The sequence below is a fragment of the Nematolebias whitei genome, chromosome 10 (assembly GCF_014905685.2).
Source record: "Nematolebias whitei isolate Nwh7 chromosome 10, NemWhi1, whole genome shotgun sequence".
NCBI lineage: Eukaryota > Metazoa > Chordata > Actinopteri > Cyprinodontiformes > Rivulidae > Nematolebias > Nematolebias whitei.
In genome coordinates this window covers 3,352,638-3,380,498 of record NC_056507.1, presented here as the reverse complement: position 1 = coordinate 3,380,498, position 27,861 = coordinate 3,352,638, and the positions used below count along the sequence as shown (strand labels likewise).

Below are 27,861 nucleotides of genomic sequence, written 5' to 3'. Positions count from 1 at the left end.
GTTAAAGAGGGGCTTTTTCAAATGTTGAAATAGGTCAGAGCCCCGTGTGTTTGTCTGATCTGGGGAGGGGCGCTCAGTGCAAACAAGAATTACATTTCAAGTCACGTCTCAATACTAACAAGAATGACATTTTTTCTCTTCTCATCATGACATTTTATCACCGTCATTTCTCTGACCCGGTGGCTCCTGAAGATAGAATTGAGCGAATGGCCAACAGGGAATAGGAACAGGAGGCTGCATATTTTTTGAGCCACAGAAATAGACTATCTAATTGGAATCTCATGTGTTGTCTTTTTTCTTCTAGGGGAAGATCCTGATATGAACAATATTTCTATTTTCCTCTGGAGTCCAGCATTACTTCCATGCTCGGAGTATTCTTGTCCAACTCTGTTTATGTCCTGTTCTGAAAAAGTTCTTTTGAAATCTCATTTGTTTTGGGGTTCTTCAGTATTATTACTAATTAGGTCATTACTGTGCCCAGATGGTTTTGCTTTCCCAGATGTACATGAAGTTACTGGATAACAGATGCACACAGCTAAGATAACTGGAACAGAATAAACGTATCAAAAGGAGATTTATGTATTCTATTAATTCAGAATAACACTAATTAAGCAAAATAATTTGGTAAGCACATTTTGCATAGTAATGATTAAGATCATATGGTAGATGATAACCTGTTTGGAGTGATGTTATTTCTTAATATAATAAATAAAGTAAACTTTGTCTCTGTGTCCCTGTGATGGACTGTGAAGACCTGTTCAGGGTGTCCCTGCCTCTTGCACAGTGACTGTTGGATGTGGGCACCAGTGGTCCCGCGATCAGTCAGTTGATGGAGCCACAAAGCTTTTGATTCCACTGAGGATAAATAAATGATGTGCAAAACAATGAAAAGAACAAAGTTGCACCCACTTTAAAAACAGCATAGTTTTTTTTTTTTTTATCATCTTAACTTTGACTCCTATAACTTCTGTCTCCGCCATCTTTGGTGTTGGGCAACACTAAAAGAAACATGTGCTTCTATGTCTCACATGCTACTGCCATTAAAAGCGCTGTGCCAACCTGGCAACAAACTGCAGTGAAGCAACTCTGGCATTCTACACATTTGTCCTTGCGGGGTCCACTGCGAGCACCCACACACTAGAGTGACTAATTATTCCCTTGGAAATGTTGCAGCCACTCCTCTGATTACGACACCAATTGTGCGTGGCATGACCCAGATTGGCTGGTGGTTTTTCTGAAGCTGCTCGGTGAAATGAGTCGAGGATGACAGTGTTGATGAATCATTTTATTGTCTGTTGATGTTCTTGGTCATGGTGTTTAGTAGGTCGTTTTCGATATCATAATCAAGCTGCATCCGCTCCGAGTTTTTGCCATTGTCTTTGGGCCTGGTCGTTTAACGCTGTCATGGGCTTTTAACGAGGGACACACTGTAGAGAGGCAATGTGGTTTTAATAGGCTCACTATGGCCCATTGGGAAGGGGAAAACATTGTATTTGTTCTTGCAGAGCATGTAATTTAAGTTTGTAGGGCAGGGATGTGGTCACATGGAGATCACGAAGCAGGAGCATGTGGCACCTGACTATTAGCTTTCCACTGAAATGAGAAAAGATGAGAGAGGAAACGAGCAACTTCTGGTAGCGAAGGTGGCATTGGTGTGTTCAGGGTTTAGCTAACAGCTATTTCCTGTCTCCCTAGCTCTATCTTTCATTTCATTGTCCCGCTGTTCATCACTGGCCGTTAAAGCTCAGTACCTCAGGCAGTGCAATTATTGGTACGGTAAAGATGAAAGGTCACAATTGTTAGCCGAGGAGCAGGAAGTGATAGAATGAGGAGGTGGGATATTTTAACTCAGTGTGGCTTTAAGTGGCAGAGCAATGAAGAAGAAGAAAAAATACAGTAATGACTGTCAAAAGACTAACTCACTGACCACATAAGGCCCTTTTTTGAAGAACCGTTTCATTTTTGCTCAAAACGTTGAAAAATGCATAAAAAGGCCATTCATTATTGGATCAGTCTGAGTTCAATTACAGAGTTCAGTAATTAGTGGAGTGGGTCTGTTTTAGTTAAAAATCTCAATAATGTAGCATGAACCTCCACAGAGGCTACTTTAGGTCTGCCCATCAGATGGTGTGACAGAAAATGTCCAGCAGGAAGCTCTTAGCTGATTTGTGAAAGAGTAATATCTGGTATTGTGATGCAAAGTAGAGTAATTACAGCTAATGGGGTCATTTGCTTTTTTGGCCATGAGTGTGGGACTCAGTGGTGTTAATGACTGAAATCTCTTTTTGTAATGATTACTGCCCCCAGGATTTAGAAAAAAAAAAGTGTTTGTGTTGATTGTCCAAGCTGATATTTAAAGTTCAGCACTGAAGTGCTTAACACTAAAAGCACCAAAGGGTCATTTTCTTTCCATACAAGCACATTTATCCCAGTGACATTTGATCAAAATGGACATCCCATGTTGTACATTTAAGATTTTCCTGACATGTCCCATACATATCTCTATTTTTTGAATGTCTGATACAACAGAAACAAAAAGACAATTTATGCCCAGAACTGCAGAGAAAGTTTCTTTTAACCTCTAATTAAAACCGTCACAATTCAAAACTGATCTACACAGAAACATTTTTTTATGTATATGTATTTGTGTGTGTGTGTGTGTGGGGGGGGGGGGGGGGGTTACAGTCTTGCATTCACACAATAAAAGCGTATTAGGAGCCTATAAATATAAACAGGTTTTTGTTTCCATTAGGTTCCAGGGAGGAAAATCTTAAAATGTCACCCCTGCATTTTTTTGCATTTTTTGCATTTTTGTGTGGACAACCTAAACACAACTTTCTGAAAACGATGCATGGCATCTTTACTACTGCTATTATAGAGTTACAGATGACTGATTAACAAGATAAAGAGAGTTTATGTAACTTTGAATGAACTGGTTCAATTATTGAATGACAAATTAAGCGGTTAAATTTAAGTATTCAGCCACGGTTGGTGGTGGCTCAGGTCGAGTAGCTGCGGTGGTCATCTCGAGTCACGTTGACTTCAAACGCTACAGTGCATCTAATGATTTATTTTTCTGGAAGTTCCAATGAAATCTGCCACTGGTTCATGAGATATTTTGCTAACATGCAAACAGAGTTAACAGCAACAGTTGATGTCAAAGCTTAGAGAGGTAAACTTCAAAAATACAAATGAAGAGACTCAGGCTGCTGTTTCCGTATTATTTTACATTATTAGTGTTTAGAGTAGATCTTAGATCCTTATATACTGTTTCTTTTTATACTTTATATTTTTGGGGTATAACTGGGACCTTGAGTACATAATTTAATTTCATCTCATGAACCACATGTGATGCAAATGACAATAACGAACCTTGAACAGAAGATCCTGGAACGATTTTGCTTCCAGTGTTCAAAATAAATAAATGAAGCCCTGAAAACACCAAATGAACAATATATGTGTTACCGTTCATCTGTCTGCACCTCAACTCTCTGCAGAGTTATGCAGCATCTCCAGAGTCTCCACAAAGTCTGATAAGGACGAGGCAAGAGGGCAAGTGAACATATAGACGAGAGGATAAAAGGAAGGATCTGGCTTGTAAAAGCAAAGGCAATTGGTTTGTCAGGGGAAGATGAAAGTCGGGAACTGCAGACAGAGAAATAAGGAGAGAGACCACAAGAGTATAAAAGACGGCAAATGAGGAAATTGGAAGAAAAGTAAAATTAGGCAGAGATGTTGAGAGGGAGAGAGCAAAGTAAACGGGAGCCTGGGTGATCTATGCACCCGAGGGAATGTTATATTTCAGGCCTTTGTGCCATTTGAAGCTCCGCAGGTTTCCCATGCCCCCAGGCTCCGCTATATAAAGCTCAGACAGCTGCTGGATTTTCTGCATTACGGCTATGGAACTGGATTAATACAATGTTCATCAATGTTTTCATCATCAACCAGCCAAAGGGACTTGCTCTCTGGCTGGTGGCCACCTGTCTCCTTCTGCTCAGATTGTCGTTTCACATCCCGTTACACTTTTTATCAACCCTCTGGCTTTATCTGAGAGGCCATATCTACACGTACTGATGGCTGCGTTTCAAGTTTGCTTGTTGTTAACGTCTATATAGCCACTGGTTCGGTTTGTATTTATTGCCCACTTCCATAAAAGATGAGGGATCGTGTAATGCCCGAGTCTGTCTGTGTGTGTTTTCATTTGCTTCTCATCTTGTGAAAATTATCTTTAAATTACCTGTGACTTCTTCTTCTTTCAGCTTTTCCCTCTTCAGGGGTCTCCGCAGCGAGTCCTCCTCCATCTCTGTCCTCACTCCAACTACCTCCATGTCCTCTCTAACTGCATCCATGTATCTCCTCTTTGTCTTTTTCCAGGCAGCTGCATTTCTAACATCCTTCTACCAATATACCCACTGTCCCTCCTCTGGACATGTCCAAACCACTGTCCCTCCTCTGGACATGTCCAAACCATCTCAGTGTGTCCTCTCTAACTTTATCTCCCAGTTGTTCAACCTGTGCTGTACCTCTGATGATCTCATCCCTGATCTTCTCCATCCTTGTCTCTCCTAAGGAGAACCTCAACATCTTCATTTCTGCCACTTCCAGTTCTGTCTCCTGTCTTTTTGTCCATGTCTCTGTCTCCAGACCATAAAACATAGCTGGTCTCACCACTGTCTTGTAAACTTTTCTTTTGACCTTTGCTGACACCCTTGTGTCACAAATCACTCCTGAAACTTTTCTCCATCACTCCATCCTGCCTGGACTCTCTTCTTCACCTCTTCACCACACTCCTCGTTTTCCTGGACAGTGGACACCAAGTCCTTGAAGTCCTGCACCTTTGTGACCTCTGCTCCTTGTAGTCTCACTGTTCATAAACTTCTCACTGTGTCTTTGACTATTCCACATTTTTCTAAAGTTGTTTGGGGATTGAATATTTTATTGTACGTGTCCCATTTTCCCAGAAGAAATTACAATTGTCTCAAATGTTAAAGTTAAAACACATTTGGAGGAACACTTTGATTTCAGAGTGCCGTGCTTTACCAGAAAAGTGCATCAATGTTCTCCCACAATTGAAAAAAGGTGGATGGATCAAGCCTCAGTCAAAAAGTTGTGTTTTTTAATTGCATTCCTAGAGACGCTAGTTCTTAGGTTGTGCTTTAAACAAGTAGAGACACTGATACATTTTATTTTAAGGTTCGCACAATAGAAATTAATGCTTTGTGATAACATTTCTTATCAGCTTTATTATTTTACTTATATTAGCTGAATACTAACCTGTATTAATGTGAGCTTTCATCAGTCAGAGCAAGGTTTGAATGGACTCTTTTATTCTTTTTATGGACCACAAGTAGTCTACAAAAGCTCTTCAAATGACAATTATGTTGGCAAACGTTAAAAGCCTTCTTTACTCGTCTTCTTTTGTCTCTTCATCAAGTGTCTGACCAGAACCACTTGATGCTTTTGTAAATGAAACCTGGAGTTGTTGAAGAATAGCTCAGTAACCACATTTGCATAATTTGCTTCATAAATATTTGGATTTAAGTTAATTGTAAAAAATGATTCTCAACTAGAAAATTGTATAAATCTCAAATTTTTTGTGCTGACCTCGCTACGACCCATTAGTCTGGATTAAAGTAAGTCTTGGAAGTAGTCTCACAATCATTCAACAAGTTTTGTATGCATTCAGAAAGGTCCAAAGGCTGACACAAGATTCACAAATGAATAAACAGTTTTATTTATGTACATATTTCAAATGTTGCGTAACAAGTTGGCAAATGCACGTGCACAAATTACCTGCTGCGGATGGATCAGTCACCATGTGTGCACGGATTAGCTGCCTGTGAATGTGACTTTTAAGCACTGCAGCTCAAAACCCCTAAGATTATATTACATCATTCATCGGCACAGTCCACAAAACTAACATTGTGGGAAAAGTACGAGAAAAGATGATTTCTAGTATTTTTGTCTGAACTGTACATTTAAAATAAAATACTCAAAATTGCATTTGGAAAAACAAGAAAATCTTGTGGTACGCTTATGGATCTTATTGTATGTACATCTTGTACACTTGTGCAACTCCTAATTTATCTTCATGCAATCATGACGTGCTACACTCTTTACACTCACCAAATAATTTTTATTTTTTGTGCTATTGTCGATGTCTCAAACTGCTGTCCTGGTTTCCCACCATGCTCTATATGTCCATGGCATGATGTTCTCACACCATGTCAAGATGCAGCTACATGCTAGATGATTACGCCATGTTGGCACAACTCCATCACCACAAGTATCACAACTCCACTGGGGTATTTTCATGACCTTGCTACTGTAATAGTTGTAACTCGCTCAGGATGTGGCTGTTGGGGCCCATCCTACTTCAAATTCTCGATAATCAAGGCACAGCAGAACAAGCCATGGATATGCTGCCTCCACACTCCCTCATGTTCTCCTCAGGACCCCTGAGCAATGCCATCAAGATGATAAACCACCACGACTTTTATATTAAATATACATAAAGTATACATAGTGCTTTATACTGTGGGTGTCCAACACTTGTCTTCGAGGGCCACTATCCTGCATGTTTTAGCTGTGTCTCTGCTCCAACACACCTGATTTGAAGTGGTTGATTACCAGGCTTCTGGGAAACATGAAGAGGTAATTCAACCATTGACTCGGGTGTGCTGGAGCAGGGAAACAAGTAAAACATGGAGGATAGTCTCCCTGGAGAATCCGTATTGGACACCCTGGCTGTAATGGGAAGCCCCCTGGATTTTCCTCAGACCCTGTAAAGACCACCCACGTTCTGCCAGATCGTTTACATCTCATTATGGTCGCCAATCACTGCCAAGGAAGTCTAAGCAAAACTTCCATCTGACATTTTAAAGATTGTTTCTTCAAACAAGGACAGTACAGAATAATTCTAGCTTGCATAACCTTTAGTAGTTTATAATCTTTAGCACTAAATAAACTGAACTGAAATGAATAATTTTTAGGTCGTATGATAAAACTGTGACCGTTGAGTTCACCTCACATGCACCAAGACAAGAAGAAGAAGAGCTGGAACGCTGACGCAGCATTTCCTACTAACATGTTGCGTCCTGGCCTTTGCAGGTATGGCTGTCATGCCTTCTGCACAAACAAAATCTCAAATGATCTGTCCTTGATCAGGTGATCAGAAACCAAGCGGTCTGTTCTGTCGACCTGCAGCCAAACTGGAGAACAACCCATGAGAAAAGTGAAGGACATCAAGAAGAGATGATGGAATAAATCAAACCAAAATATGTTTGATGATTAATTACAAGCCAAAATGGAAAAAGTCCCGAAATCTAAAAACTTTCACTCGTTTTTCTTTTGTCATGATCATAAGCTTATAAATCTTGTATGATTAAATCAAATAGAATATGTGAATAAAACTCTCTGATGTGTGAGAGTTGGTTCAAAACTTTGTCAGAACTTTGATTCTTGATCAGACTTTGATCCAGAAAATCATTCTTCTTTCCAATAGGCTGTAAAATGCTTGTGATGCTTTTCTCTCTCTTTCTCTCACTCTTTCTCTCTTTTTGTTAGATGTATTTTTTAAGATTAACAGCAGAATTCAAAGTTTTTAAAGTATACCAGTGAAAGCATACCATAATTTTCAAACATGATGGAGATGTTGGCTGGTTGAGGAGTTTATGGACTTGCTCAGACTTTGTGTGATGTTTAATTTAAGGAAACTGCATGTTGGGGTATAAATGAATAAAGTAAATGTTGAATTCAGAGCAGCAGGCTGATCCGTCACTGGTAACAGAAACTTTAGTCTAGACAGGCCATGAATGGAGTCAAAAGCTTGACATGGTGTCCGAGTTTCAATTCTGCTCTGTTTTGATCCATCGCTACCATTCGGTTAAAGCAGGTAATGCTAAAAGTATCCACCAGATGGCACTGTGACCGTCAATGGTAGGTTGTCTTTTCCCTCCTCCAACCAGGAAGTCAAAAACCAGTACGTCAAGCATGGTGGTATGACTGATCTTCGGTAAACTTTGGTATGAATTCTTGTTTTTACACATTTTGGTGATAACGGCCTTACTCAATTGAATTATGACCCTTGATGCAGCACAAAAACTCAAATTATGGTTTGTTTGTTTTTTATGTTCTTGAACAAATGGTTGATTTGTCAATTCATGACAAATTTAAGCTATCCATCCATTCGTCCATTTACCCGCTTATTCCATTTTGGGTCACTGGGGTCGCTGGTGCCCATGTCCAGCAATCACTGTGCGAGGGCGGGGTACACCCTGGACAGGTCGCAAGTCCATCACAGGGACACATAGAGACAAACGAGACAAACAACCATTCACTCTCTCACTCACACCTAGGGACAATTTAGAGTTACCAATCAGCCTAACATGCATGTTTTTGGTCTGTGGGAGGAAACCGGAGCACCCGGAGAAAACCCACGCATGCACGGAGAGAACATGCAAACTCCACCCAGAAAGGTCCTGGACCGGGGTTTGAACCAAGGACCTGCTCGCTGAGAGGCAGCAGCTCTACCAGTTGTGCCACCGTGCTGCCCATCTAGTTTATCTATTTCTGTAAATACTGTATAACTCTTTAAGTGTTATAATTGCGCCGCTCAAGGTGGCTGCATGTTGGAGTAGCTCTCTTTCATTCTGAGATTTTGCTTTTGGAAACTTTAATTCCTCTCTTTCTGGATGTAAATCACATTTTTTGGATGATTGTTTCCTCTGGTATCAGATGCTGTGCAGCTGGAAGGATTTTTACTGAAACTTTTTTAGTTTTGGACATTTGTTATGATGCGTAACCATGGCAACAAGGCAGTTTTCTACAACCAACAGCAGCTGATTAACATCTCAAAAGCTCAAATAATATCTCAGCTACAGCCCCAAATTTCAAATGAGTTGAAAAGGATGTTCTGTGGATGCATTCTCATCTACCAGCCAGCTGTGCTCGAGTGCCTGATCACTGAGATCCTGGAACTAGCAGGAAATACGGCTCATGACAGCGGATGGACAGGATCGTCCCTCGGCACCTACAGTTGGCTGTCCACAGCTACGAGGAGCTCAGCAGACTGCTGGGAGGAGTGGCCATCGCTCTGAGAAGAGTTCTCCCCGGCATTCGGGCGGTCCTACAGCCCAGGGGAACCGAGAGGCCAGCCGAGTCTGGGTGGACGGATCTGACGGCATCTGCAGCCAGTTTCTTAGGATCCACTGTGAGATGGACCTTTACAAGAGATCCTTCCTGTCTACAGCCATCAGTATCTAAAACATCTCTTAATGAAATGAAGATAACGAGTTACAACAACAAATAATTTCCCTTTGGGATTAATAAAGTATTTTTTAATTTTTTAATTTAATTTTAGTGGATCATGAATACGCTTAAGGAATTTTCCTACTTTTGTTGCTTTATAAGTTTTACTATGATGAAAATAGAGAAAAACATGTGGATATATTCGCAATACTTTTTTAATGAAATAAGACTCGCTGGTGTACTTATACTACAAGCTCAGTTGATCAAAGTTCATGCTCAATCATCCAGGTACCAAATCCATTAATGCTCAGTCAAGTCATCTAGAAATTGTTAATTATAATTTCATCTTTTTAGCAGGTTTTACAAAAGGGACACTAAAGTGTTGGGCATGACTATTCTCTAGAAAAAAATCACTGATTGTCGTCATCGGTCACCCGAAGAAATAAGAAATTAATTTTTTCATAGAGTTTGTCTTGGTGGGGTAGTTAAAAGTTAAGAACAGATTTAATTTGAGCTGGATCCTGCCGGAACAGAATCCAGTAACTCTCCGGCTTACGAATAAAGTTATGAACAAATATTGAATGAATAAAATGAATGAATAAAATTTAAACTGGATACGTAAACTGAAAATAATTACACACCCACTAATTTTAAGCACAAAGCCACGTTACGAGTACACGATCTGCCTCTTGGAGTGAAGCCTTTCCACGTCTACCCTTAAAGAAATCTCATCCCCTAAAAGGGTGAAGTGCTGAGCAGGAGCCCACAGGCTAAAAAATACTGTTTGGAATTTACTTTGTGGATCAAGACATCCTCTCTGAATGGAATAGCTTTCTAAGTTCATTTACTGCAATGACATTTTCATCAAAATACATAATCAATATTTAAATTATATTTAATATTGTTGAAACAGTCTCCAGTTTTTTGTAAAAATAATGAGTCCTGCATCTGCAAGTGTGAAATACATTAAAAAAGATAATGGTGCATCTCTTAAAATCTAAATGTACACAAGGTTTATGAAATCCAACAGCAGCCACAATGTCTCAAAACATATGTTGGATTTTGTATGTTTCTCTGTGAGTTTCTTATTTATTGCTAAAGTGTTGGAAAACATGTCGGTCTCATCCAACAAAGTCGTCAGGTCTTCTGGATGGTTTCTTTTTGTTGTTGAAACGTTTCGTCTTTCATCCAAAGACTTCTTCAGTCGGAGGAGCCACAACAAACTCAGTCTTACAAGCAGCACACTCAATGTGAGCCAACCAGTTTGATGATGATCAGATGGTTTCTGGAGTCGACTCGTCTGAGGCAGCCACAGCCGAAGTGGTTAAAAACATCAAAGATAACCATCTTATGAATGAAAGACGATGATGAAAATAAAAGACTAAACGTTTCAACAAAAAAAGAAACCGTCCAGAGGACCTGAATTAACTTTACTGGATTTTTTTTTTTACCTGGATTATTGAGTGAACTTTGATGTTGGTCTTATCTTCTCATGACTTGAACAAGTTCATTTTGTTTCAGCCCATAAAGTTTTAAATTCTACTCAGTACTGATTTAGTCATTATCAAGTACTTCTAACCTACAAAGCTCTCAACAACCTAGCTCCATCTTACATCCATCCATTATCTTCTGCTTATTCTGAAGTCAGGTCATGGGGGCAGCATCTTGAGCAGGGAGACCCAGACATCTCTCTCCACAGCCTCTTCCAGCTCTTCTGGGAGGACTCCAAGGTGTTCCCAGGCCAACCGAGAGACACAGTCTCTCCAGCGTGTCCTGGGTCTTCCCCGGGGTCTCCTCCCAGTCAGACATGCCCAAAGCACCTCCCTGGGAGGCGTCCAGGAAGCATCTTTACCAGATGCCTGGACTACCTCAACTAGCTCCTCTCGATGTGGAGGAGCAGTGGTTCTACTCCAAGTCTCTCCTGATAACTGAACTTCTCACCCTGTCTCTAAGGGAGAGTCCAGCTACCCTGCAGAGGAAACTCATTTCAACCTCCTGTATCCACGATCTCATTCTTTCAGTCTCTACCCAGAGTTCATGACAAGAGGTGAGGGGAGGAACGTAGACCGACCGGTAAACAGAGAACTTTGCCTTACAGCTCAGCTCCTTACTCACCACAATGGACCAGCACAAAGTCCACAATACTGCAGAAGCTGCACCAAAACATGTCGATCTCATTCTTCCCACACTCGTGAACGAAACCCGAAGATACTTGAACTCCTCCACTTGAGGCAGAACCTCACCCTCTACCTGAAGAGAACAATCCACCCTTGTCCGATTGAGGACCATGGCCTCAGATTTGGAGGTGCTGATTCTCACCCCAGGATTGCAGGGAGTTTATCACAAGCTAGTTTGGGCAGAAGTTAAGCATCCACAAACAGAAAGCAGTTTATTGCATGGAAAACATGAGAAACCAGATAATTCATTCTCTCTCCTCTGGCTGATATATTTGGGAAGAATACCACACACTCGCTCACATACACAGAATGAAGACTGAAAATGTCCCCACGAAATGGACGTCTTCATTTTGTCGCAGAAAAATGACAGTGCTAACCACTCAACCACCTCCATACTGGTGGTAAACATGTAAGTGCTTGGCACAGAGTCTGTCACGTTCAGACTAAAAGGGTAAGTGCTTTCTGTGGGCCATCTGGTGTGTGTGGTGGAGAAACCAGCTGGAGAGAGGCAGGAAGATGGGTCAGGTCGGCCCGTGAGAAAATGGCAAGCGTGACAGCATGAGTTCTCTGAGTCAGGTGATGTCTCATGATTACTGCATGAGGTCTGACCAAACAGGGTGGTTATGGACCGAACCTGCCCACACCAGTGCCTCACTGGAAGCAAACACAATAAAATAATTTGCATTTTAGGCAAAAATTGAATTTGTTTTTAAATTTTTGCATTTGTTTTTTTTTGATGAATGCACATTCAGACAACGAATGAGCATTGAGAAATGTTGGGCCTATGTGTTGGGAACCCTCAGGGCCTTTTATGTCTTTAGAGAAGGCCTAATAATTCAGCTCTTATGAAATGATACATTTAAAATTTGAATTTATTGTTTTTAATAAAATAACACTTTCAATGTAGTTCCAAAGTTTTTCCTTATTATTATAATTATTATTATTATTATGTGCAGTTGAGCAAGAAACATTTTTAATTTATAAATAATACAGTTATCCAATCAGCGTTTTTATTTTTTATTTTGTCTCCAGGCAGAAACGCGTTTGCCTTTTGTCATTGGTGAGGACTTCACTGTCTGCAGAGAAGGCCCGGGCCAGTCAGAGTCCCTCCAGGATTGACTTAACTGATGAATAACAGAAAATTGTACCTAATGCTGATGTAGATTGGTTGGGATCAAGCATGGAGATCATTTATTTATTTTGTTATTTAGGGCGGCACAGTGGGGCAGTTGGTAGAGCTGTTGCCTCTTAGCAAGAAAGTCATCAAATCAAATCCCAGCCGGAGACCTTTCTGTGTGGAGTTTGCATGTTCTCTCCATGTTGCGGGGGTACTCCAGTTTCCTCCCACAGACCAAAAACATGAATGCTAGACTGAGTGGTAACTCTAAATTGGCCCTAGGTGTGAGAGAGAGTGAATGGTTGTTTGTCTCGTTTGACTCTGTGATGGACCGGAGACCTGTCCAGGGTGTCCCTATGATGGACTGGAGATCTGTCCAGGGTGTCCCCCCGCCTCGCACACAGTGATGACTGGACATAGGCAACAGTGACCCCTGCGACCCAAAAAGAAAGAAGTGGGTAAGGATGGATGGATGGATCATTTAGTAAACATTTAAAGATTTCAAATGTTCTGCCCATTTCTTCACAAACATTCCTCTGGACTTTTCAAGAGAACAAAGAGTGAAGGTGTTTGTGTAATTCAGACACAAGTAGCGTGGCTTTTACGAGACCAGAGTTGAAAAAATATTTCAGTTTCTGAACAATTCACACACTGCAGAGCAGGACTTGTCAGTTCAAAGGCTTATAATCAAGATTTAGGTTAATTGACCTTGATAAGACTAAATGTATCTTGGTCTGTGTGCTATTATTGTTTAAAGAGGATTGCATGGAGAAGAGAAGCATAACGAGAATTGCTAATAGCATAATGTAGATTGAAAGTGCACTTACACACTCTGACAAAGTCTTATGCATTCAGAATATGCTGCGTTGCTCTTGGATGAAGAGATTTTTAGAATATGTCTAAACATTAGGTGCAAAATGGCTTTACATTTACTGTAAATGTTACTTCAGTTTATCCACATATTTAATCCTCCTACTCAGCTTATTTGACCATTCTGAACAGGTCATAAACAAGTCTCTCTTGAAAATGAGTCTTCGTGACTCAATGAGACTAACCAATATAAAAAAAAAGGTTGAATGAATTATTTATTTTAGTCAACAGCAACACATTCATGATTACTCTCACCAAGATGTGAGGAACTTCTCATTCAGTGGGGGAGACTCGTATGCAGACACGTGCTTGAAACTAAGTGTTTTGGCAGAAGCAGCTGGAGGCTGCCATTGAAGATACATTCAGCCAAAGCCCAGAGCACCCTACCCTCTGGTGGCTCATACTCGTGTCTTCCATCTCTTCCACGGTTGACACATACTCACTGTGACATCTTGACTGATTGCCTCATTGCCTCGATACGGAGAGTGGTGTGTTACACGTGGCTTATAGCGGGGACTCTAGGAAACGGTACAAAGACACATTATTAAAAACTAAACTGTTTTTAAGGTTATTACATTAATTCAAGATCATGATTTTCAACACTAATTCTCCTAAAGCTTTGCAGCTAAAAACCATTTTTAAAACTGATGTGCAAGTAATGACCAGCGAATCCCTAATCGTTATGCAGGTAGGTGGTGGTAAAGGACACAGCTGACACCGGGAGTGAGGTCTCTGTGTCAGTACAGCACAGAAAGTAGCCAGCGGCAGAAAAGGATCCTGGAAAGGAGAGGTGAATTTGGCCATCATTTTATCAGCTCCAGTGCTTAAAAAAAAAAAACACCTACAGGTACGCATGCACTGAAGCCCACATGCACTAATGAAAACCATTCGAAAAGGTCACAGCTCAGAGCGTGACGTAGGTGCACAAGCATGTATGGTTGGACTGGGTGCACGATGAATTTCCAATCGCATGGTTCGCCTCATGACAGTCCCTCTGTTTTCAATCTGTAAGATAAAAAGCTCTATAGTAAGCACAGTGAATGAGGGATTCTCACAGGAGGTATAGGACCAAGTGGAAAATAGCAGGGAAGAAAAGGAGCCGTGCTACTCAAGACAACCAGCTGGGAAGCAGAAGAAATTTTCATCCACCCTGCAAATATTGATTTTTGTCTTTGCTGCACTTTCCATCAATGCTTTAAACTAACACCCCATCCCCAACCGCAAGTACCTCTCCATGCCCTTGTGTGGCTCTGAGCCAGCAGTAATGCTTTGTTTTATAAAGTAGCACAGTGAAGTTGTGATGTGGTTTATTCACTCCTTCTTACAATCTGTGACTGCTATTTTATCTCTCAACAATCATACTGTTTTCAGTTAAAGTGGAAAAACAGGATTAGTTATCCGTAGGGTCACTCATACACTTAAGATGCATCAGTTTTCCAACATCTAACATTTTAGGAACGCTATAAAAGGGTAATTAAATGTATGAAATCTAATAGGGGCAGCACGATGGCTCGGTTGGTGGAGCTGTTGTCTCTCAGCGAGAAGGTCATCAATACAAATCCCAGCCCAGGACCTTTCTGGGTGGAGTTTGCATGTTACCTCCGTGCATGCGTGGGTTTTCTATGGGTACTCCGGTTTCCTCCCACAGACCAAAAACATGCATGTTAGGCTGATCGGTAACGCTAAAATATAGACGCGAGTGACAGACTGAATGGTTGTGTGTCTCATTTGTCTCTATGTGTCCCGGTGATGAACTGGAGACCTGTCCAGGTGTCCGTCGCATCTCGCACAGTGATAGCTGGACAAAGACACCAATGACCCCCACATTCCAAAAACGAAGAAGCGAGTAAAAAGGATGGATGGATGGATGGATGGATGGATGGATGGATGGATGGATGGATGGATGGATGGATGGATGGATGGATGGATGGAATTTAACAGAAACATCACATCAATGAAACCCTTACAGTATTTAACAGGACACAGATGAAAAAGATTTGCCCTCACAAATTATCAGTTTCTCAAACGCAGTTTGTTTCCTGTATAAATTGCTCATCAGGGCAACACAACTTAACTTGTAGTTTGAAAATTCTGTAACAACAAAGAAACTCTCCTCGCACAATCAGCATTTCCATAAAACCATAACTTTACAAGTTAAAGAAAATACATTAAAAGAAATACCTCCAGTATACCCATTCTGTATATTTTATGAGAATAATAAAAAAATATATGCTTCTTCTAGATTTTCTGGCCACTGGATATAGAGCCAGAGTGGTACTCAGATACAAAATGAATATTGTAGACACATGCCATGTAAAACCACCACCCGTGAGAAACTACCAGCATCAGGTTTATGAAGTGTTATTGATCGCCTGCAGGGTCAATAAAAGATGGCTTACCTGTATATTTTGGAACACCAGATGATACTATTGTTATTCAAAGACACGCTTCGCCTCTTGAGAAATCTCCTTAATCAACTGTTACAAAAGAAAAACAATAAACGCAGAACTTGTCGTAAATTCACAGAAAATCGAACCCAGTATAAAGAGTCAGTAAAATGAAGTTGTTGTTTTTTTGTTAGGTTTCACCTCAGAACATATCATGGCTAAATAAAATTATAAGCCTATCAGGTATATCAAGTAAATGCTAGTCTAAGTCAATTTTATTCTACTTTATCATGAGAGCAAAATAATAGTTTCCTTTCCCAAAGTCTGATTAATTCAGTTGTGTTACACCTCCGGTTTCCTGTGTTACTCACTCATCCACGCACTCAATGAGACGGCACCATCTGGTACCTACAGCCCCACCGGGATGATGCGACCTTAGCGTCTGCACACATCAGAGACGTGTTCTCCGTCATCTTCTGGAGCAAAGGCGCTGTGGGTTTGTAAATGCTATCAGGCCACCTCTTAGAAATTCCCCAACTGTGGCGTATTTCTATTAAGTGTTGATGGTGGCCCACATTTACCAACACTTTTGTCTCAGACAGCCTTTACTGCCAAATTCATTACATCTCTGTTGGGGGTTTAGCATCACAAGTGTTCAGATAGATCACTTTGGCAAAACAGCTCTCAAAGGTCAACCTAAAAGTTTGGCCTGTGGGTCAAATGTTCATTTTGAGGATTTCTTCAAATGTAAGAAGTTGTTCAACTAAAACAGCCGCTGAATAGCAGCAACGCTAAAGGGAAGGTTCAGGATCATTTGAGCTTATTCCTAACAGCACAGGTGTCAGTGCACTGATGCTGCCATTTGGTTTACCCAGAACTTTTCAACTACTTAAGCAAAGAAACAAATGGATTAAACTGTGCAGGAGTAGATGAGGTGTCTCCCATCTGGTTCGAATGTGTAGCCAGTGGAAATCCTCCTCCTTGGGTGGTGGGAATTAAAGTAAAAAAAAAAGGTATCTTTGTATTGTCAGAGAGGTGTTGCTCATGTTGCTGTAATAAGGACACTTTGTTTTGGCTTTGAAGGCGTTGTTTGTTTGACGGTACGAGCGATATCTCTCTCCTTGTAAGTATTGTAAATAATCTGTGGCATCACGTTCACTTATGTATGTATACAGAGTCCCTCACTTATCACGGGGTTACGTTCCAGACACCCCCACTATAGGTGGAAATCCGCAATGTAGGGATTTTATTTTAATTTTAATATTTATAAATATATTTTAAGGCTTTATAAACCCTTCACACACTCTTGCAATGTTCTTAATAATGTTCTAAACTCTCTAAATGCTCTAAAAGAGTACAACGAAAGACAGCAGACAGACTGATGCCACGGTAAAGGCTCCCACATACTCGAGCGCACCTTGTGTACTCCGTGAACCACGCAGACACTGCGCCGACAATTGAGACTTCATACTCGAGCGTACGCCCTGATGGGCTGCAGCCCAGCTCCGCAGGCAAGGGTCGCTTACCTTCGGGACAAATTGAGGTTGCCGATTGTCATTTGCTGACATGCCTACTGGATTGATTGACAGGTCACAGCCCAGGAGCAGCAGTGTTCTGTGTTTATATGTTAATTAAAAGTTCTACAAAATAAAAAAAAATAAAAAACAGGGAGCGCTGGCCCTGCAGCCCACACATCAGGCCGGCCTACTGGGAAATCTCCAGACCCTCCCGTAGCCACGCCAGGACTGATTTTAATTCTCTCTTGACAAATTCCTTCATTTCTCACAATTTCAATCATGGCGTCAATGGACGAGGAGGAAGAGATCGTTTGCCTCTTGGGAAAAAACTAAAGAAAAGGCTATTAAACCAGACCAGGGATGAAGAAGGGGAATTTAATTCTCATTCAACCTTTATTTAGACAGTTTAATCCCATTGAGCCTTGAGGACTCATTTACAAAAGAGACCTGATTTCAACAAAGAAAGATGACAACAATGGACAAGTCCAGTCAACTTTATTTATAGACCACATTTAAAACAGAACATGTTGTCAAAGTGCTTAACAACAACAACAACAATGGGAGTAAAATTAATGAGAAAAAAAACAAACAAAAAAACAACAACGATAACAATAGACAGTTGTAAAAAGGCATACAGATTTTTTTTTATATATACAAATAAGATGGCAACAAAAATAACAAAAACATAATACATTGTACACTGTAATACATTGGTGTCACATAAAAATCAGTACGTCTCCGGGCAGTTTATTGTGCAACACTGAGTACGTGTATGCGGTCGTAAAAATTGATCATTGCACGGACATGGCTTGAGGGCATCCGCGTTGAGTCTAATCCAGTGCACACGGACCTCCGCGGAGTGAAGTACGCCCGAGTATGCTGGTGCCTTTACTGAGCCAATCAGCACCCAGGGGCAGACTGGCCATCGGGAGCACCGGGCCCAGTGTCCTGGCCCGCTCAGTGATCGCCGAGTGGGACTAAAGGCTCGGTTCAGGTTGCACTTGATTATTTTTAATAAACCATGCTGCTCACTCTGGTATGTGACTCACTGAAGCTCCCACAGCAGCGATGGGGAAAGACAGACCCCCACCCCCTTCTTTCTCTTTCTGAGGCTGTCTGTCACAGCAGATCAGAGACACACAACAGGTTGCATTGTGTGTCTTCCACCTCTGACTGAATGAATGACAGACGTTACTCATCCAGTTAGGTTGATTAAAAACCAGTTTTCATTAACAACTAAATGGCTGCACAGTCCAGTTCTTCCTCAAAGGGTTCATAAAACAGGTGACGTGTTCACGTCCCACTCAGATGTGAGCTTTGAGCAGAACCAAAAGAGGCGGAGCAGAACTCAGCCGGGCTGAAAGCGAGCAGGATGCATGTCAAGTGTCTCCTTCGTGTCATTTACTATAATGAATTAACTCACTTTAACAATCCTATTTGTGGTAAACTATTTTTAAACTAACTACAAAGCTGCTGTGTGACATCATCAATATTCCCCCAGTAAAAAATGTACTTCTTGTTGTTTAATCCGGCTCGTGGGCGATCACACATTGATGTGATCAGTTTATCATAACTTCCCCCACAGTAGGAGAAAGAAAGAGCACACAGCCTTTTGACTCGTGTTTTTGCTAATTCAACTCTTATAATTATATATTTGTAGGCCTCAGATTAAAGCAAAGATGTGTGTCTCTAACTTTATTTTATTTTGCCCCAAACTCACAAAGTTCTGTCTGTGAGAGTCCCAGAGAGACCGCTCCTTTGTGTGAGCTGCAAAGGATGTTGGATAGTCTTGTGGAAATTATTCAAGCAACGTTTACGATATTTCTGAGGGTAGAAATGTTGTTAAGAGTGTCTCTTAATGAACTGTTCTAGTTTGGGTTGGCATTTATGTTAAAGTCCCTGTTATTGGTAAATGGTAAATGGACTGTACTTATATAGCACCTTTCTGTCATCAAGACAATCAAAGCTCTTTACAACAATCTGTGTCCTCATTTACCCATTCATACAGCTCTCTACTAGATCTCTACAAAGCTAATTGAACAAATCATTCTAAAGAGACTAATCAGTGTTTTATCACATTCATACACCGATGGGACACACATTGGAGGCAATGAAAGGTTCTTAAGTGTCTTGCCCAGGGACACTTCGGCATGTGACTACTGGTGGAATCGAACCCCCAACTCTTGCATTGGAGGATGATTGATCTAACCACTCAGCTGCAGTCTCCCTATTGGCTGTAAACTGACACCATGAGTCAGAGACTGAGGTAGCTATATCTTTCTTTTATTGTTATTATTATTATTATTATTAAGACTTTATTAAGGACACAGAGTATCTGGTCTATTGGAAAGATTGAAATAAAAATTGCGGAGTTTAGAATTGAATGTAAAAAAGACGGGGAGATTGCAGCTTGCCCTGCTGTGAGTCTCACTCACTCTTCTTCTGTCTCCTCTCATTACTTTGTGTGCCTTAGCCTGTTAAGATAATGGAGCTGGGAGTGTATACACATTTATTTTCATGTGGTTTGACTCAACATTAGCCGTTAGCTTGGAGAAACAGATGCCATTGTCAATGGCATGAGAGCGTGTCCCCCCCGCAAAGGAAATGGTTGGAATCCCTCAGGACAGTCAGAGACTGTTTCGTTCACTGAGTGATACATGTAGTTTATTTGCAGTGAACGAATCACAAGTCGCGTTAGCTCAGGCGTCAACAAGAGTCCCTTCATGCCTGCACGGCGCACGCCACTGAGTCGCTCAGGTTCACGTCACGAGTGAGTCACCGAACACGGAAGTTCCACTCCCGACCGGCACGCTCGCGCTGAGCTCAACTGAACTGAGAATGGAAGTAATCCGGTAATAAAGGTATTCAGTTCAGTTCATTCACTCAAAAAATGTTCATTTGAACGAATCGTTGGTGAATGACACACTAGTTGTGATGCTCACAAGACAAAAGAACAGAGGGATGGACAGTATTTCCAGTTCTCCTCTTCGCTCTATGTTAGGGGACAAAAAGTGACAAGTTAACCAGTTGGGATGTAAACTGTTGACAACCTAAAGAAAAACCTCAGATATTAACCCTGAAATAGAGGCCAAAGAAATGTTTGTTTTTTTTGTCCTAACATCCTGGACTTGTTTTTGTATTGAACGTTTTTTGGATTTATCATGTCCTGGATGACTGAGAATCTTCACCCGCATCCTGGACTATAATTCCAATTTAATAGGTTTACTTTCAATTTTTTGATAAATTTGTGCTGTGGCGTAATGGCATTGGAAAACAAGGTTGATCATGAGACTGCTATTGTTCCTTTTTGGCAGCTTTCACTCACACTATGACGGTTCCTGCTGAGCTTTTACTGCTATTGTTTATAAACTGCTTTTCAATAAAGTCCTAACAGCAGCACAAACTGGTACAAAATCTTTTTTTTTACCACAGAGGGCAGTAACTCCTGTCATGTAGGTGTAAACTTGTTCCAAATCCTTAATAAAAAATAACACAACTTAAACATGGTTTAAGGTTTTGTGAAATCTTCTGCAATCTAAGTTGAAATCCTGCAAGAGTTATAAAACACTTTATTTTTAACGATGCTGCATTATTCAAGGATTCAAGGTTCTTTAAATGTCATACGCAGCACATGTGGTACATGGGGTGGAACGAAATTGTGTACACAGGGTCCCAGTTACATCCAACAAAAGAATAAAATGTAAAAGAAAAACAGATCTGATACGAACTAAGAAAATGTTAACTAGAAACACTAAATTGGGGACAAAATAAGCAAGTCCGCTGGTCGTTATTTCTTTTGTATGAACGTAAGATCAGTGTGATTTATTCTCCTGTAATGTGGTAAAACTTTACGATAAACAGGAAAAACTCCTAAATGTTTGATGCCAAACAGCAGCAACAAAACATAATTTCACATTTTCTACTTCAACCAGTTTGTGGTTTTTGTTAGGTTTAAAAAGTTGTCGTTGTCTGGTGCAAGGACAGAAATTCAACTTCATTATTGGAGGTGAAAGTGAACAGTGAGTTTTGTAAGTGCAGTTGTTGAAAGTGTTTAAGATACAGTCAAATGTTGCTTGACGGCAACTCTACCAACTGCACCACCGTGCCGCCCGCGCTAACACGACAAGAAGAAGAAAAATGTTTTTGAAAAGTACAAGTCAAGGGATGGATACCAAAGGATTTCCAAAGCCCTACCCATCTTCAGGAGTTTTGTTGAATCCAAGGAAGGAATATGAGAGTGGTGGTGCAGTGGTTAGAGAAGTAAGCCTTTTATCGGAAGGTTGCCAATATGAATCCTATGAGCGGTACATCAAAATGTGGGCGGGGCCTCCACCCTCATTTGCCCTTGAACAAGGCCCTTAACACCGCCGCCATCTGCATCCCCGGTGCCCTAAACGACAGCCCTCTGCTCCACACATGTGGGGTGTGGTAGCTCGGAGATCCGTGGTTGCATCAGAAAGAGCATTCGGTGTAAAATGTGTTTTCTCACTGCCCCTGAGGAAGAGAGCCGCTGGAAAAACAACAAAAGGGACGTGTAAATCTGCCAAGATCAGGCCATCGTCAAACTCAGAGTGGCCATGCAAGAATAAAAGTAATGAGACATCACCAAGAGAACCGTGATCCCCCTGGTGTGACAAGCTTCAGCAGATGAGACAGAAAACCGAGTCTTCTCTGCAACCAAACTTCATTCAGATTTGCTGTAGTCACAAAGATGTGGCATGAATCTTGAACTCTTCTCAGTTTAGTTTCTGTTTATTGTAGAGAGCTTAAGCTGCACAGGAGCTTCGCTGTGCATTTCTTCGAAATTTAACAAGATAACCACCTAAAAACAATTTATTGCTTACGCGACTTTATAGTAAAGGTGTGTCTCAGCTGAACTTTTACTTAATAAATGCACTTTAATTAAATTAGCTGCATTTTGCTGGGGCAGTGCAGTGAAATGAATCTGATTTGATGGTTGTTCCATACAAGCTAGACGAAGGTGGCAGACTCTGGCAAGCCAATTGTGTCATAATTAGCCACGTTTATTACATGTTACAGTGGCATGCCATACTGCTCGACTGCCATCTACTGGCTGAAAATGGTAGTTTTCAATATTTTCAGTCAGAAAATGATCATATCTCAGCCAAAAATTGGTTTATACATATGGGAAAATCTATAAATAAGTCACTTCGGCACATAAGTTGCAGGGTATGCAAATTAGGCGAAAAGATGCGATTTATAGGCTAGTAAAAACGTCAATTGATTTTTATTTTTTTATGTTTTTTTTTTTTGCTTTTAAGTCACCAACCAGTCACCAAGAGTTGCAGCCCAGTGAGATACCACCCTAAGGGCTATTCAGAAATGCCAATAAACTAATTGTGCATAATTTTGGAACGTTGGAAAAAACATCAGGAGTTGCTGGAGAAAACTCAGTCAGCAGAGACAAACCGTGTAAAGTCCTCACAGTAAGGCTTCAAGTAAAAAAAGAACCTTCAACCTTCACCGTGAGGCCACAGCGCCATGCTGCCCGAGCTGGAATCCACAAGCTGTAGTTCTCTTCAGCTGCTTCCTTCAGCAGGGGCTGCCACAGCGAGTAGTCACATGAACGATTTTGGTGACTGTTTTACAGCGGCTGCTCTTCCTGACACAACCTGGGCTCGAACCAGCAGCCTCAGGAGTACAAGGCTGCAGCACTTAACCACTTACCACAGGCGTCAGAATCAACACGCTGGTGTTTATATGAATGGGGCAAAAGCAAGACGTCATCCAGCAATGGTGATGGCTGTTTTGTTGTTGTTGTTGTTTGTTAGATTTTTGTTACCCCCAGTTTTGCAACTTTCATGGGTCTTATGAAAAAAGAGAAGTAACGTTAACGTTTAGCATTGCCAAACTCAGTTCTACACATGACAGTAGGACATTTCATCATTAGAACATTTTATAAACAAGTTGTTTTTATTGAGCATTAGATACTGCAGCTGAGGGCTGCTCAAGTCTTTGTTCAGTTTTGACTTTGTTTGAAACCTTTGTAAAAGTAATCCTAAATTTCAAATCATCGTTAGAAGATGAAAAATGGAGATTTAGTTTGGCGTTTACCAGAAGTCTGTATATTTAGTAAATAAGAACTTACACTTCTTGTGACTGTGAGGTATATAATTTAAAGTTTTGGGAGTGTAAACTTCTTAAAGTATGTCTGCAAGCCTGAAGGCTTGGGAAGGGAAAAGAGTGACATAATACCCCCAAGTTTAATAGTCGGTGCTGTGTGCAGAACATTTCACTGTTTTCACCCCAAACACGTCTTATGTGGCTCCTTCCTTCACACTACTTACATTTGATTAATTCACAGCTGCATAATAAATAGAATCAATTCCAGCTGAGGCATTAAATTACCTGCAATTAAGCCATTGATTGAATGTTCTGATGTAGGTAATTGATTTTATTGTCCATTAATTTAAACCCAAGTCTTGGGTGAAGGAATGAGATTCAGTGGTTGCTACCATCCTTAAGGGAGAGCTATTTGTCTTGCATGATCCGATCAAGTGCATCTTTAATGTGGGTGTTCTGATGTCTGTTAAGTCATCTCTCAGTATCTGCACGTCTCATCTCCGACAAGGAGACCCTGTTTAGTTTCGAGGATGAATTAGTGTTCGACAGCGTCACAACCAGTTGTTTTGTCTACATGAACGTTTCCATAGTGTGAATAATACTGAGATGAATCAGCATGGTGCTCAAAGCAGACTCTGCTGATCATAATGCAATGTGGGCTTCTTATTCTTTATGTTTAAACAAAAGGCTTATGTTTGCTTATTCCTGAAGTTTTGAAAACTCTAGACAGCACAGCCTGCCTCCTAGAATGTTTATTTTTATGATTACACTGAGATTTTCTTGTAAGTGCTTGACCAGCAGTGTTAATCCCATTGTTTCCTGGATTATTGAGCATGCATCAGGATGTTAATCCCAATCATTTCCTTTTAGCAAGTTGGGCCGATGTTGTTTAAATAATTTCTGGACTATTGAGCACACCCCAATATAAGCTCTGCCCATTAAATTAAACGTTTCCCCCCTCCCCAACCAGTTTGATGGTGATAAAATGGTTTCTGGAGTCCGCCCTCTCCCCCATAGATTCCTCTGGGGAAGCCATGGCCAAAGTGGTACTGATGAAGTCCTTTGGATGAAAAACAAAATGTTTCAACAAAAATAGAAACCGTCCAGAGGACTTGACTTAACTTTGTTGGATTTTTTTTACCTGGATTATTGAGCATGAACTTTGATGTTTTGGACCACTTTGGCCGTGGCTACGTCAGAGGGGTCGACGGGGGAGAGGGTGGACTCCAGAAATCATCTTATCACCATTAAACTGGTTGGTCCATTATGTGAGTGTGCTGCTGTGATCATGTTATTGATGAAGTTCCTGTGTCCAGGAGCATCAGTGATGGTCACGTAGTAATTAGAGATATAGATAGATGTATACTTTATTGTCCCCAAGAGGAAATTTGTCTTGGACACCGTGCGCTAAACAAAGCTTGTTCCACAAGAAGCTTTGTTTAACGCACAATCTTCTGCTGGTCTCGAACTTCCACAGAGTGATGTCGATGGTGATACATACAGGCTCAGTCTTCAGTTTGTCCAACACCCAGGCGCACCTGAAGGAGCTTTTACCCACCACGGCCACCTCCTCAAATTTCTTGATGATTCTCTTGTCGATGTGTCTGCACTTGTAGATCAGTGGGCCAGTGGAGGTGGACTTCCTGGAGTCGACATGGCCAATGACCACGATGTTCATGTGGGTCTTTTCCTTTCTCATTTTTTTAGTTTCAGTGTTTCATAATTTGTAACAATGAATGGAATACCCAGAGACTAAGGACTGAAGAGAACAGACTCCAAGACTCAATAAAGTTTAACAATGTTTATTTGCAAGTGCTCAATATCATCAAACGTGCACAGGGAGGGGCCGGAACCCTGAGTAGCAAAGAGACAGGTTAATATAGTATTTGGAGGAGTGATAATAATATTGCTTCTCTTTCTTACAAAAAGGTTTGTGGTTCGTCGCGGAGACAGGTGACCCAGTGAGCCCAGTGCAAGGAAGGAAGACGTCCGGTTAGAGTTCCTGGTTGGAGGCAGGCAAAGAGGCAGCTGAGGAGGTACAAGAGAGTGTGAGGTCTTACAGAGGAAACCCAGGGACAAGTAGGCCGCAGAAGTAAATGCTGGAAACACAAAAGAACACAAGGTAAGTTATCTTTTATCAGAATATACAAAAATGGCCAGAAACACAACCACCATTAGGCAGGTAATGCTGCAGCGCTGACTGGAGGTCTTCTTCAGCCTTTTGTACTCCCGCAGCTCGTCGTGGTGATGGTCCACATGTGTGGCTAGTTGGTGCCATCAGGAAGCTGATGGAGCAGAACTCCCACATCATTGTTGGTAGCAATTAGTTGTGATGAAGGTGAACATCAACAGACTACAAATGAATAAACAAATTAAAAAAATAACTTGTTTATGGCTTTTGTGCTCAAGTTTTTGAAAGAATTCGTACTTGCATGAGGAATGAACATTAAGTATGGATCAGAATATATAACTACCTGAAAAAACACTTACTGCATGCTATAATGCAAGCAGCAAGATAAACTGAATTGATAAAGAATTACTCGACTTTTGCGGCCTCGTTGCTGCTGCTCGACTTGCCAGCTCTGATCTGATTCTTGTGCATGTTCTTTGTTACTTGTTTGATTCACAATTAGACGAAAGATACAGTTATATTGTTACAAAAGCAGGCTTTAGTCCTATAACTACAATTCATGAATAATGTTTTCTATTGTCTGAATTTTGGGGGCAAACATAATCGAGATATGCAGCAGATGTTTTGTTTTTAGCAACCTTACACAAGTCAGCGTCTCTCGCTTCTGTAATTTTTATGACTATCCAACACTGTGAATGCAGTTTAGGTCTTTTTATGGAAATCGTGCTACTCAGATATGCATGCAGGCTCGCCTTTTTAACAAACTAGATGACATTCCTTCACAAAAACACTGGAGTTGAATAATTAAAGAGAACTATTTTGTGTTAATGCATTTAATTATCATGTTGTCATGATGACATAAATAATTCATTTTTTCTCTTGCTTTATCTAAAGTATCTACAATTCAAATTGCATTCATTTACTTTTTATACTCCCCACTTTAGGTTCATGGAGAGTTTTTCATGACCAAGGGGGAAAAGCTCTTAAATGACTACGAGTAACAGATGCACTCGGCAGATTCATCCTTAAAGTCGTATTTTCCTAGAAGTTACACTAAAAGCTCCAATATTCATTTGATTGCTTCTTAGAACACCAAAGAAGGAAAAAGCAGGGTGGAGGAGGTTCATTTTGATACTGCTACATAATGTAGTTTCCCTGTTCCCATGCTCACAGAAGAACTCCGAGTGTATAAATGTTTAACGGAGGCCATGAAATAACCATTTTTCCTTACTAATTAGGATGCCACCTCTGTGCCACTTTTCTTGCCTTTTTGTTTCTGTCAGTGTAGATTTCTTCAGTCCGTTCTGGACTTTGATGGGGGACAGTTGTGACGGCCTTGTGTAAAGACCAGAACAGAATTAATGGGTCAAAGAATGATTTATAACCCTTTTTTCTCCTCAGATAATTCACCATCTGCCAAGAATCAAGACCATTCTGAATGAATGAACAAACCCACATCAGGGACACTCTGAATGTGAATTTAAGCAGCCTAATTTAGACAATTATGCCACATTTAATGCTTGAATTGTTATGTTGATGTTTCTAGTTTTTTTCTTTAGTTGTGTTTTCGGCTGCTCCCTTCTTTAGGGGTCGCCACAGCGAGTGAACTTGAAGATCTGGTAGATGTTTTTACGCCTGATGCCCTTCCTGATGCAACCACCGACTGTCGACTAGTCGTTGTGACGTCATAGGAACTCAAGACGCTATTCATAAAAAAACGTCATTTATTATTTGCCAAAAAAAAAGAACAATAAAACATCGGGGGCGTATGTTTAGGCTCCTACCGTTTATCATACTGCACATAAGTAACAGGAAAACCAAAACTATTATTAAACTGCAGTTAATTTTATTTTATTTAATCCACTAAATAAAATAAACCACCGCAGCAGTGGTGGGTTTTCCACCAACGGTGCTGCATTTTCCACCGGTGGTGGTTTGCCCCCTTGTTTTTATTTTTATTTTATTTAGTGGATTAAATAAAATAAAAATAAAACAGCGCGGCGGGCGGCGGTGGAATCCACCATGGGCGGTTGAACCGGAAGAGTCGTCTTCAGTGAAATACTTCCACACTGTAGATGAATTTCTACCTGTTTGGGGAGACTTGGCCTGCTCCTCTCCTTCCATCTGCCTGGAAGAATCCATTTTGTAACCAGTGCACAGCTGATCACGTGACATGTGACACAATCACTAACTGTGACTAGTCGATGTGAACTTTTAAACCTGGTAAGATGTCCCAGTATCGACTAGTCGACTAGTCTACCCAACCCCTACAGACCACGTGCAGACCATGGCACCTGGAGAACAGCTAAGATGGTTAAAGGCCTTGCTA

At 40.9% G+C, this 27,861-nt stretch overlaps 1 protein-coding gene across 1 annotated transcript in view; it reads right to left on the bottom strand.

The window, feature by feature from the left end:
- Positions 1-25,100, bottom strand: part of LOC119415909 (elongation factor 1-alpha 1-like) — a 49,920-nt gene extending 24,820 nt beyond the window's left edge. Inside the window, exons 1-2 of the mRNA XM_037683079.1 lie at positions 24,855-25,100; positions 24,680-24,742 (exon numbers count right to left, since the gene is read on the bottom strand). Coding sequence (XP_037539007.1) covers positions 24,680-24,742; positions 24,855-25,100 — 309 coding nt within the window. The remainder of the gene's footprint in view (positions 1-24,679; positions 24,743-24,854) is intronic.
- Positions 25,101-27,861: the final 2,761 nt, after the last annotated feature.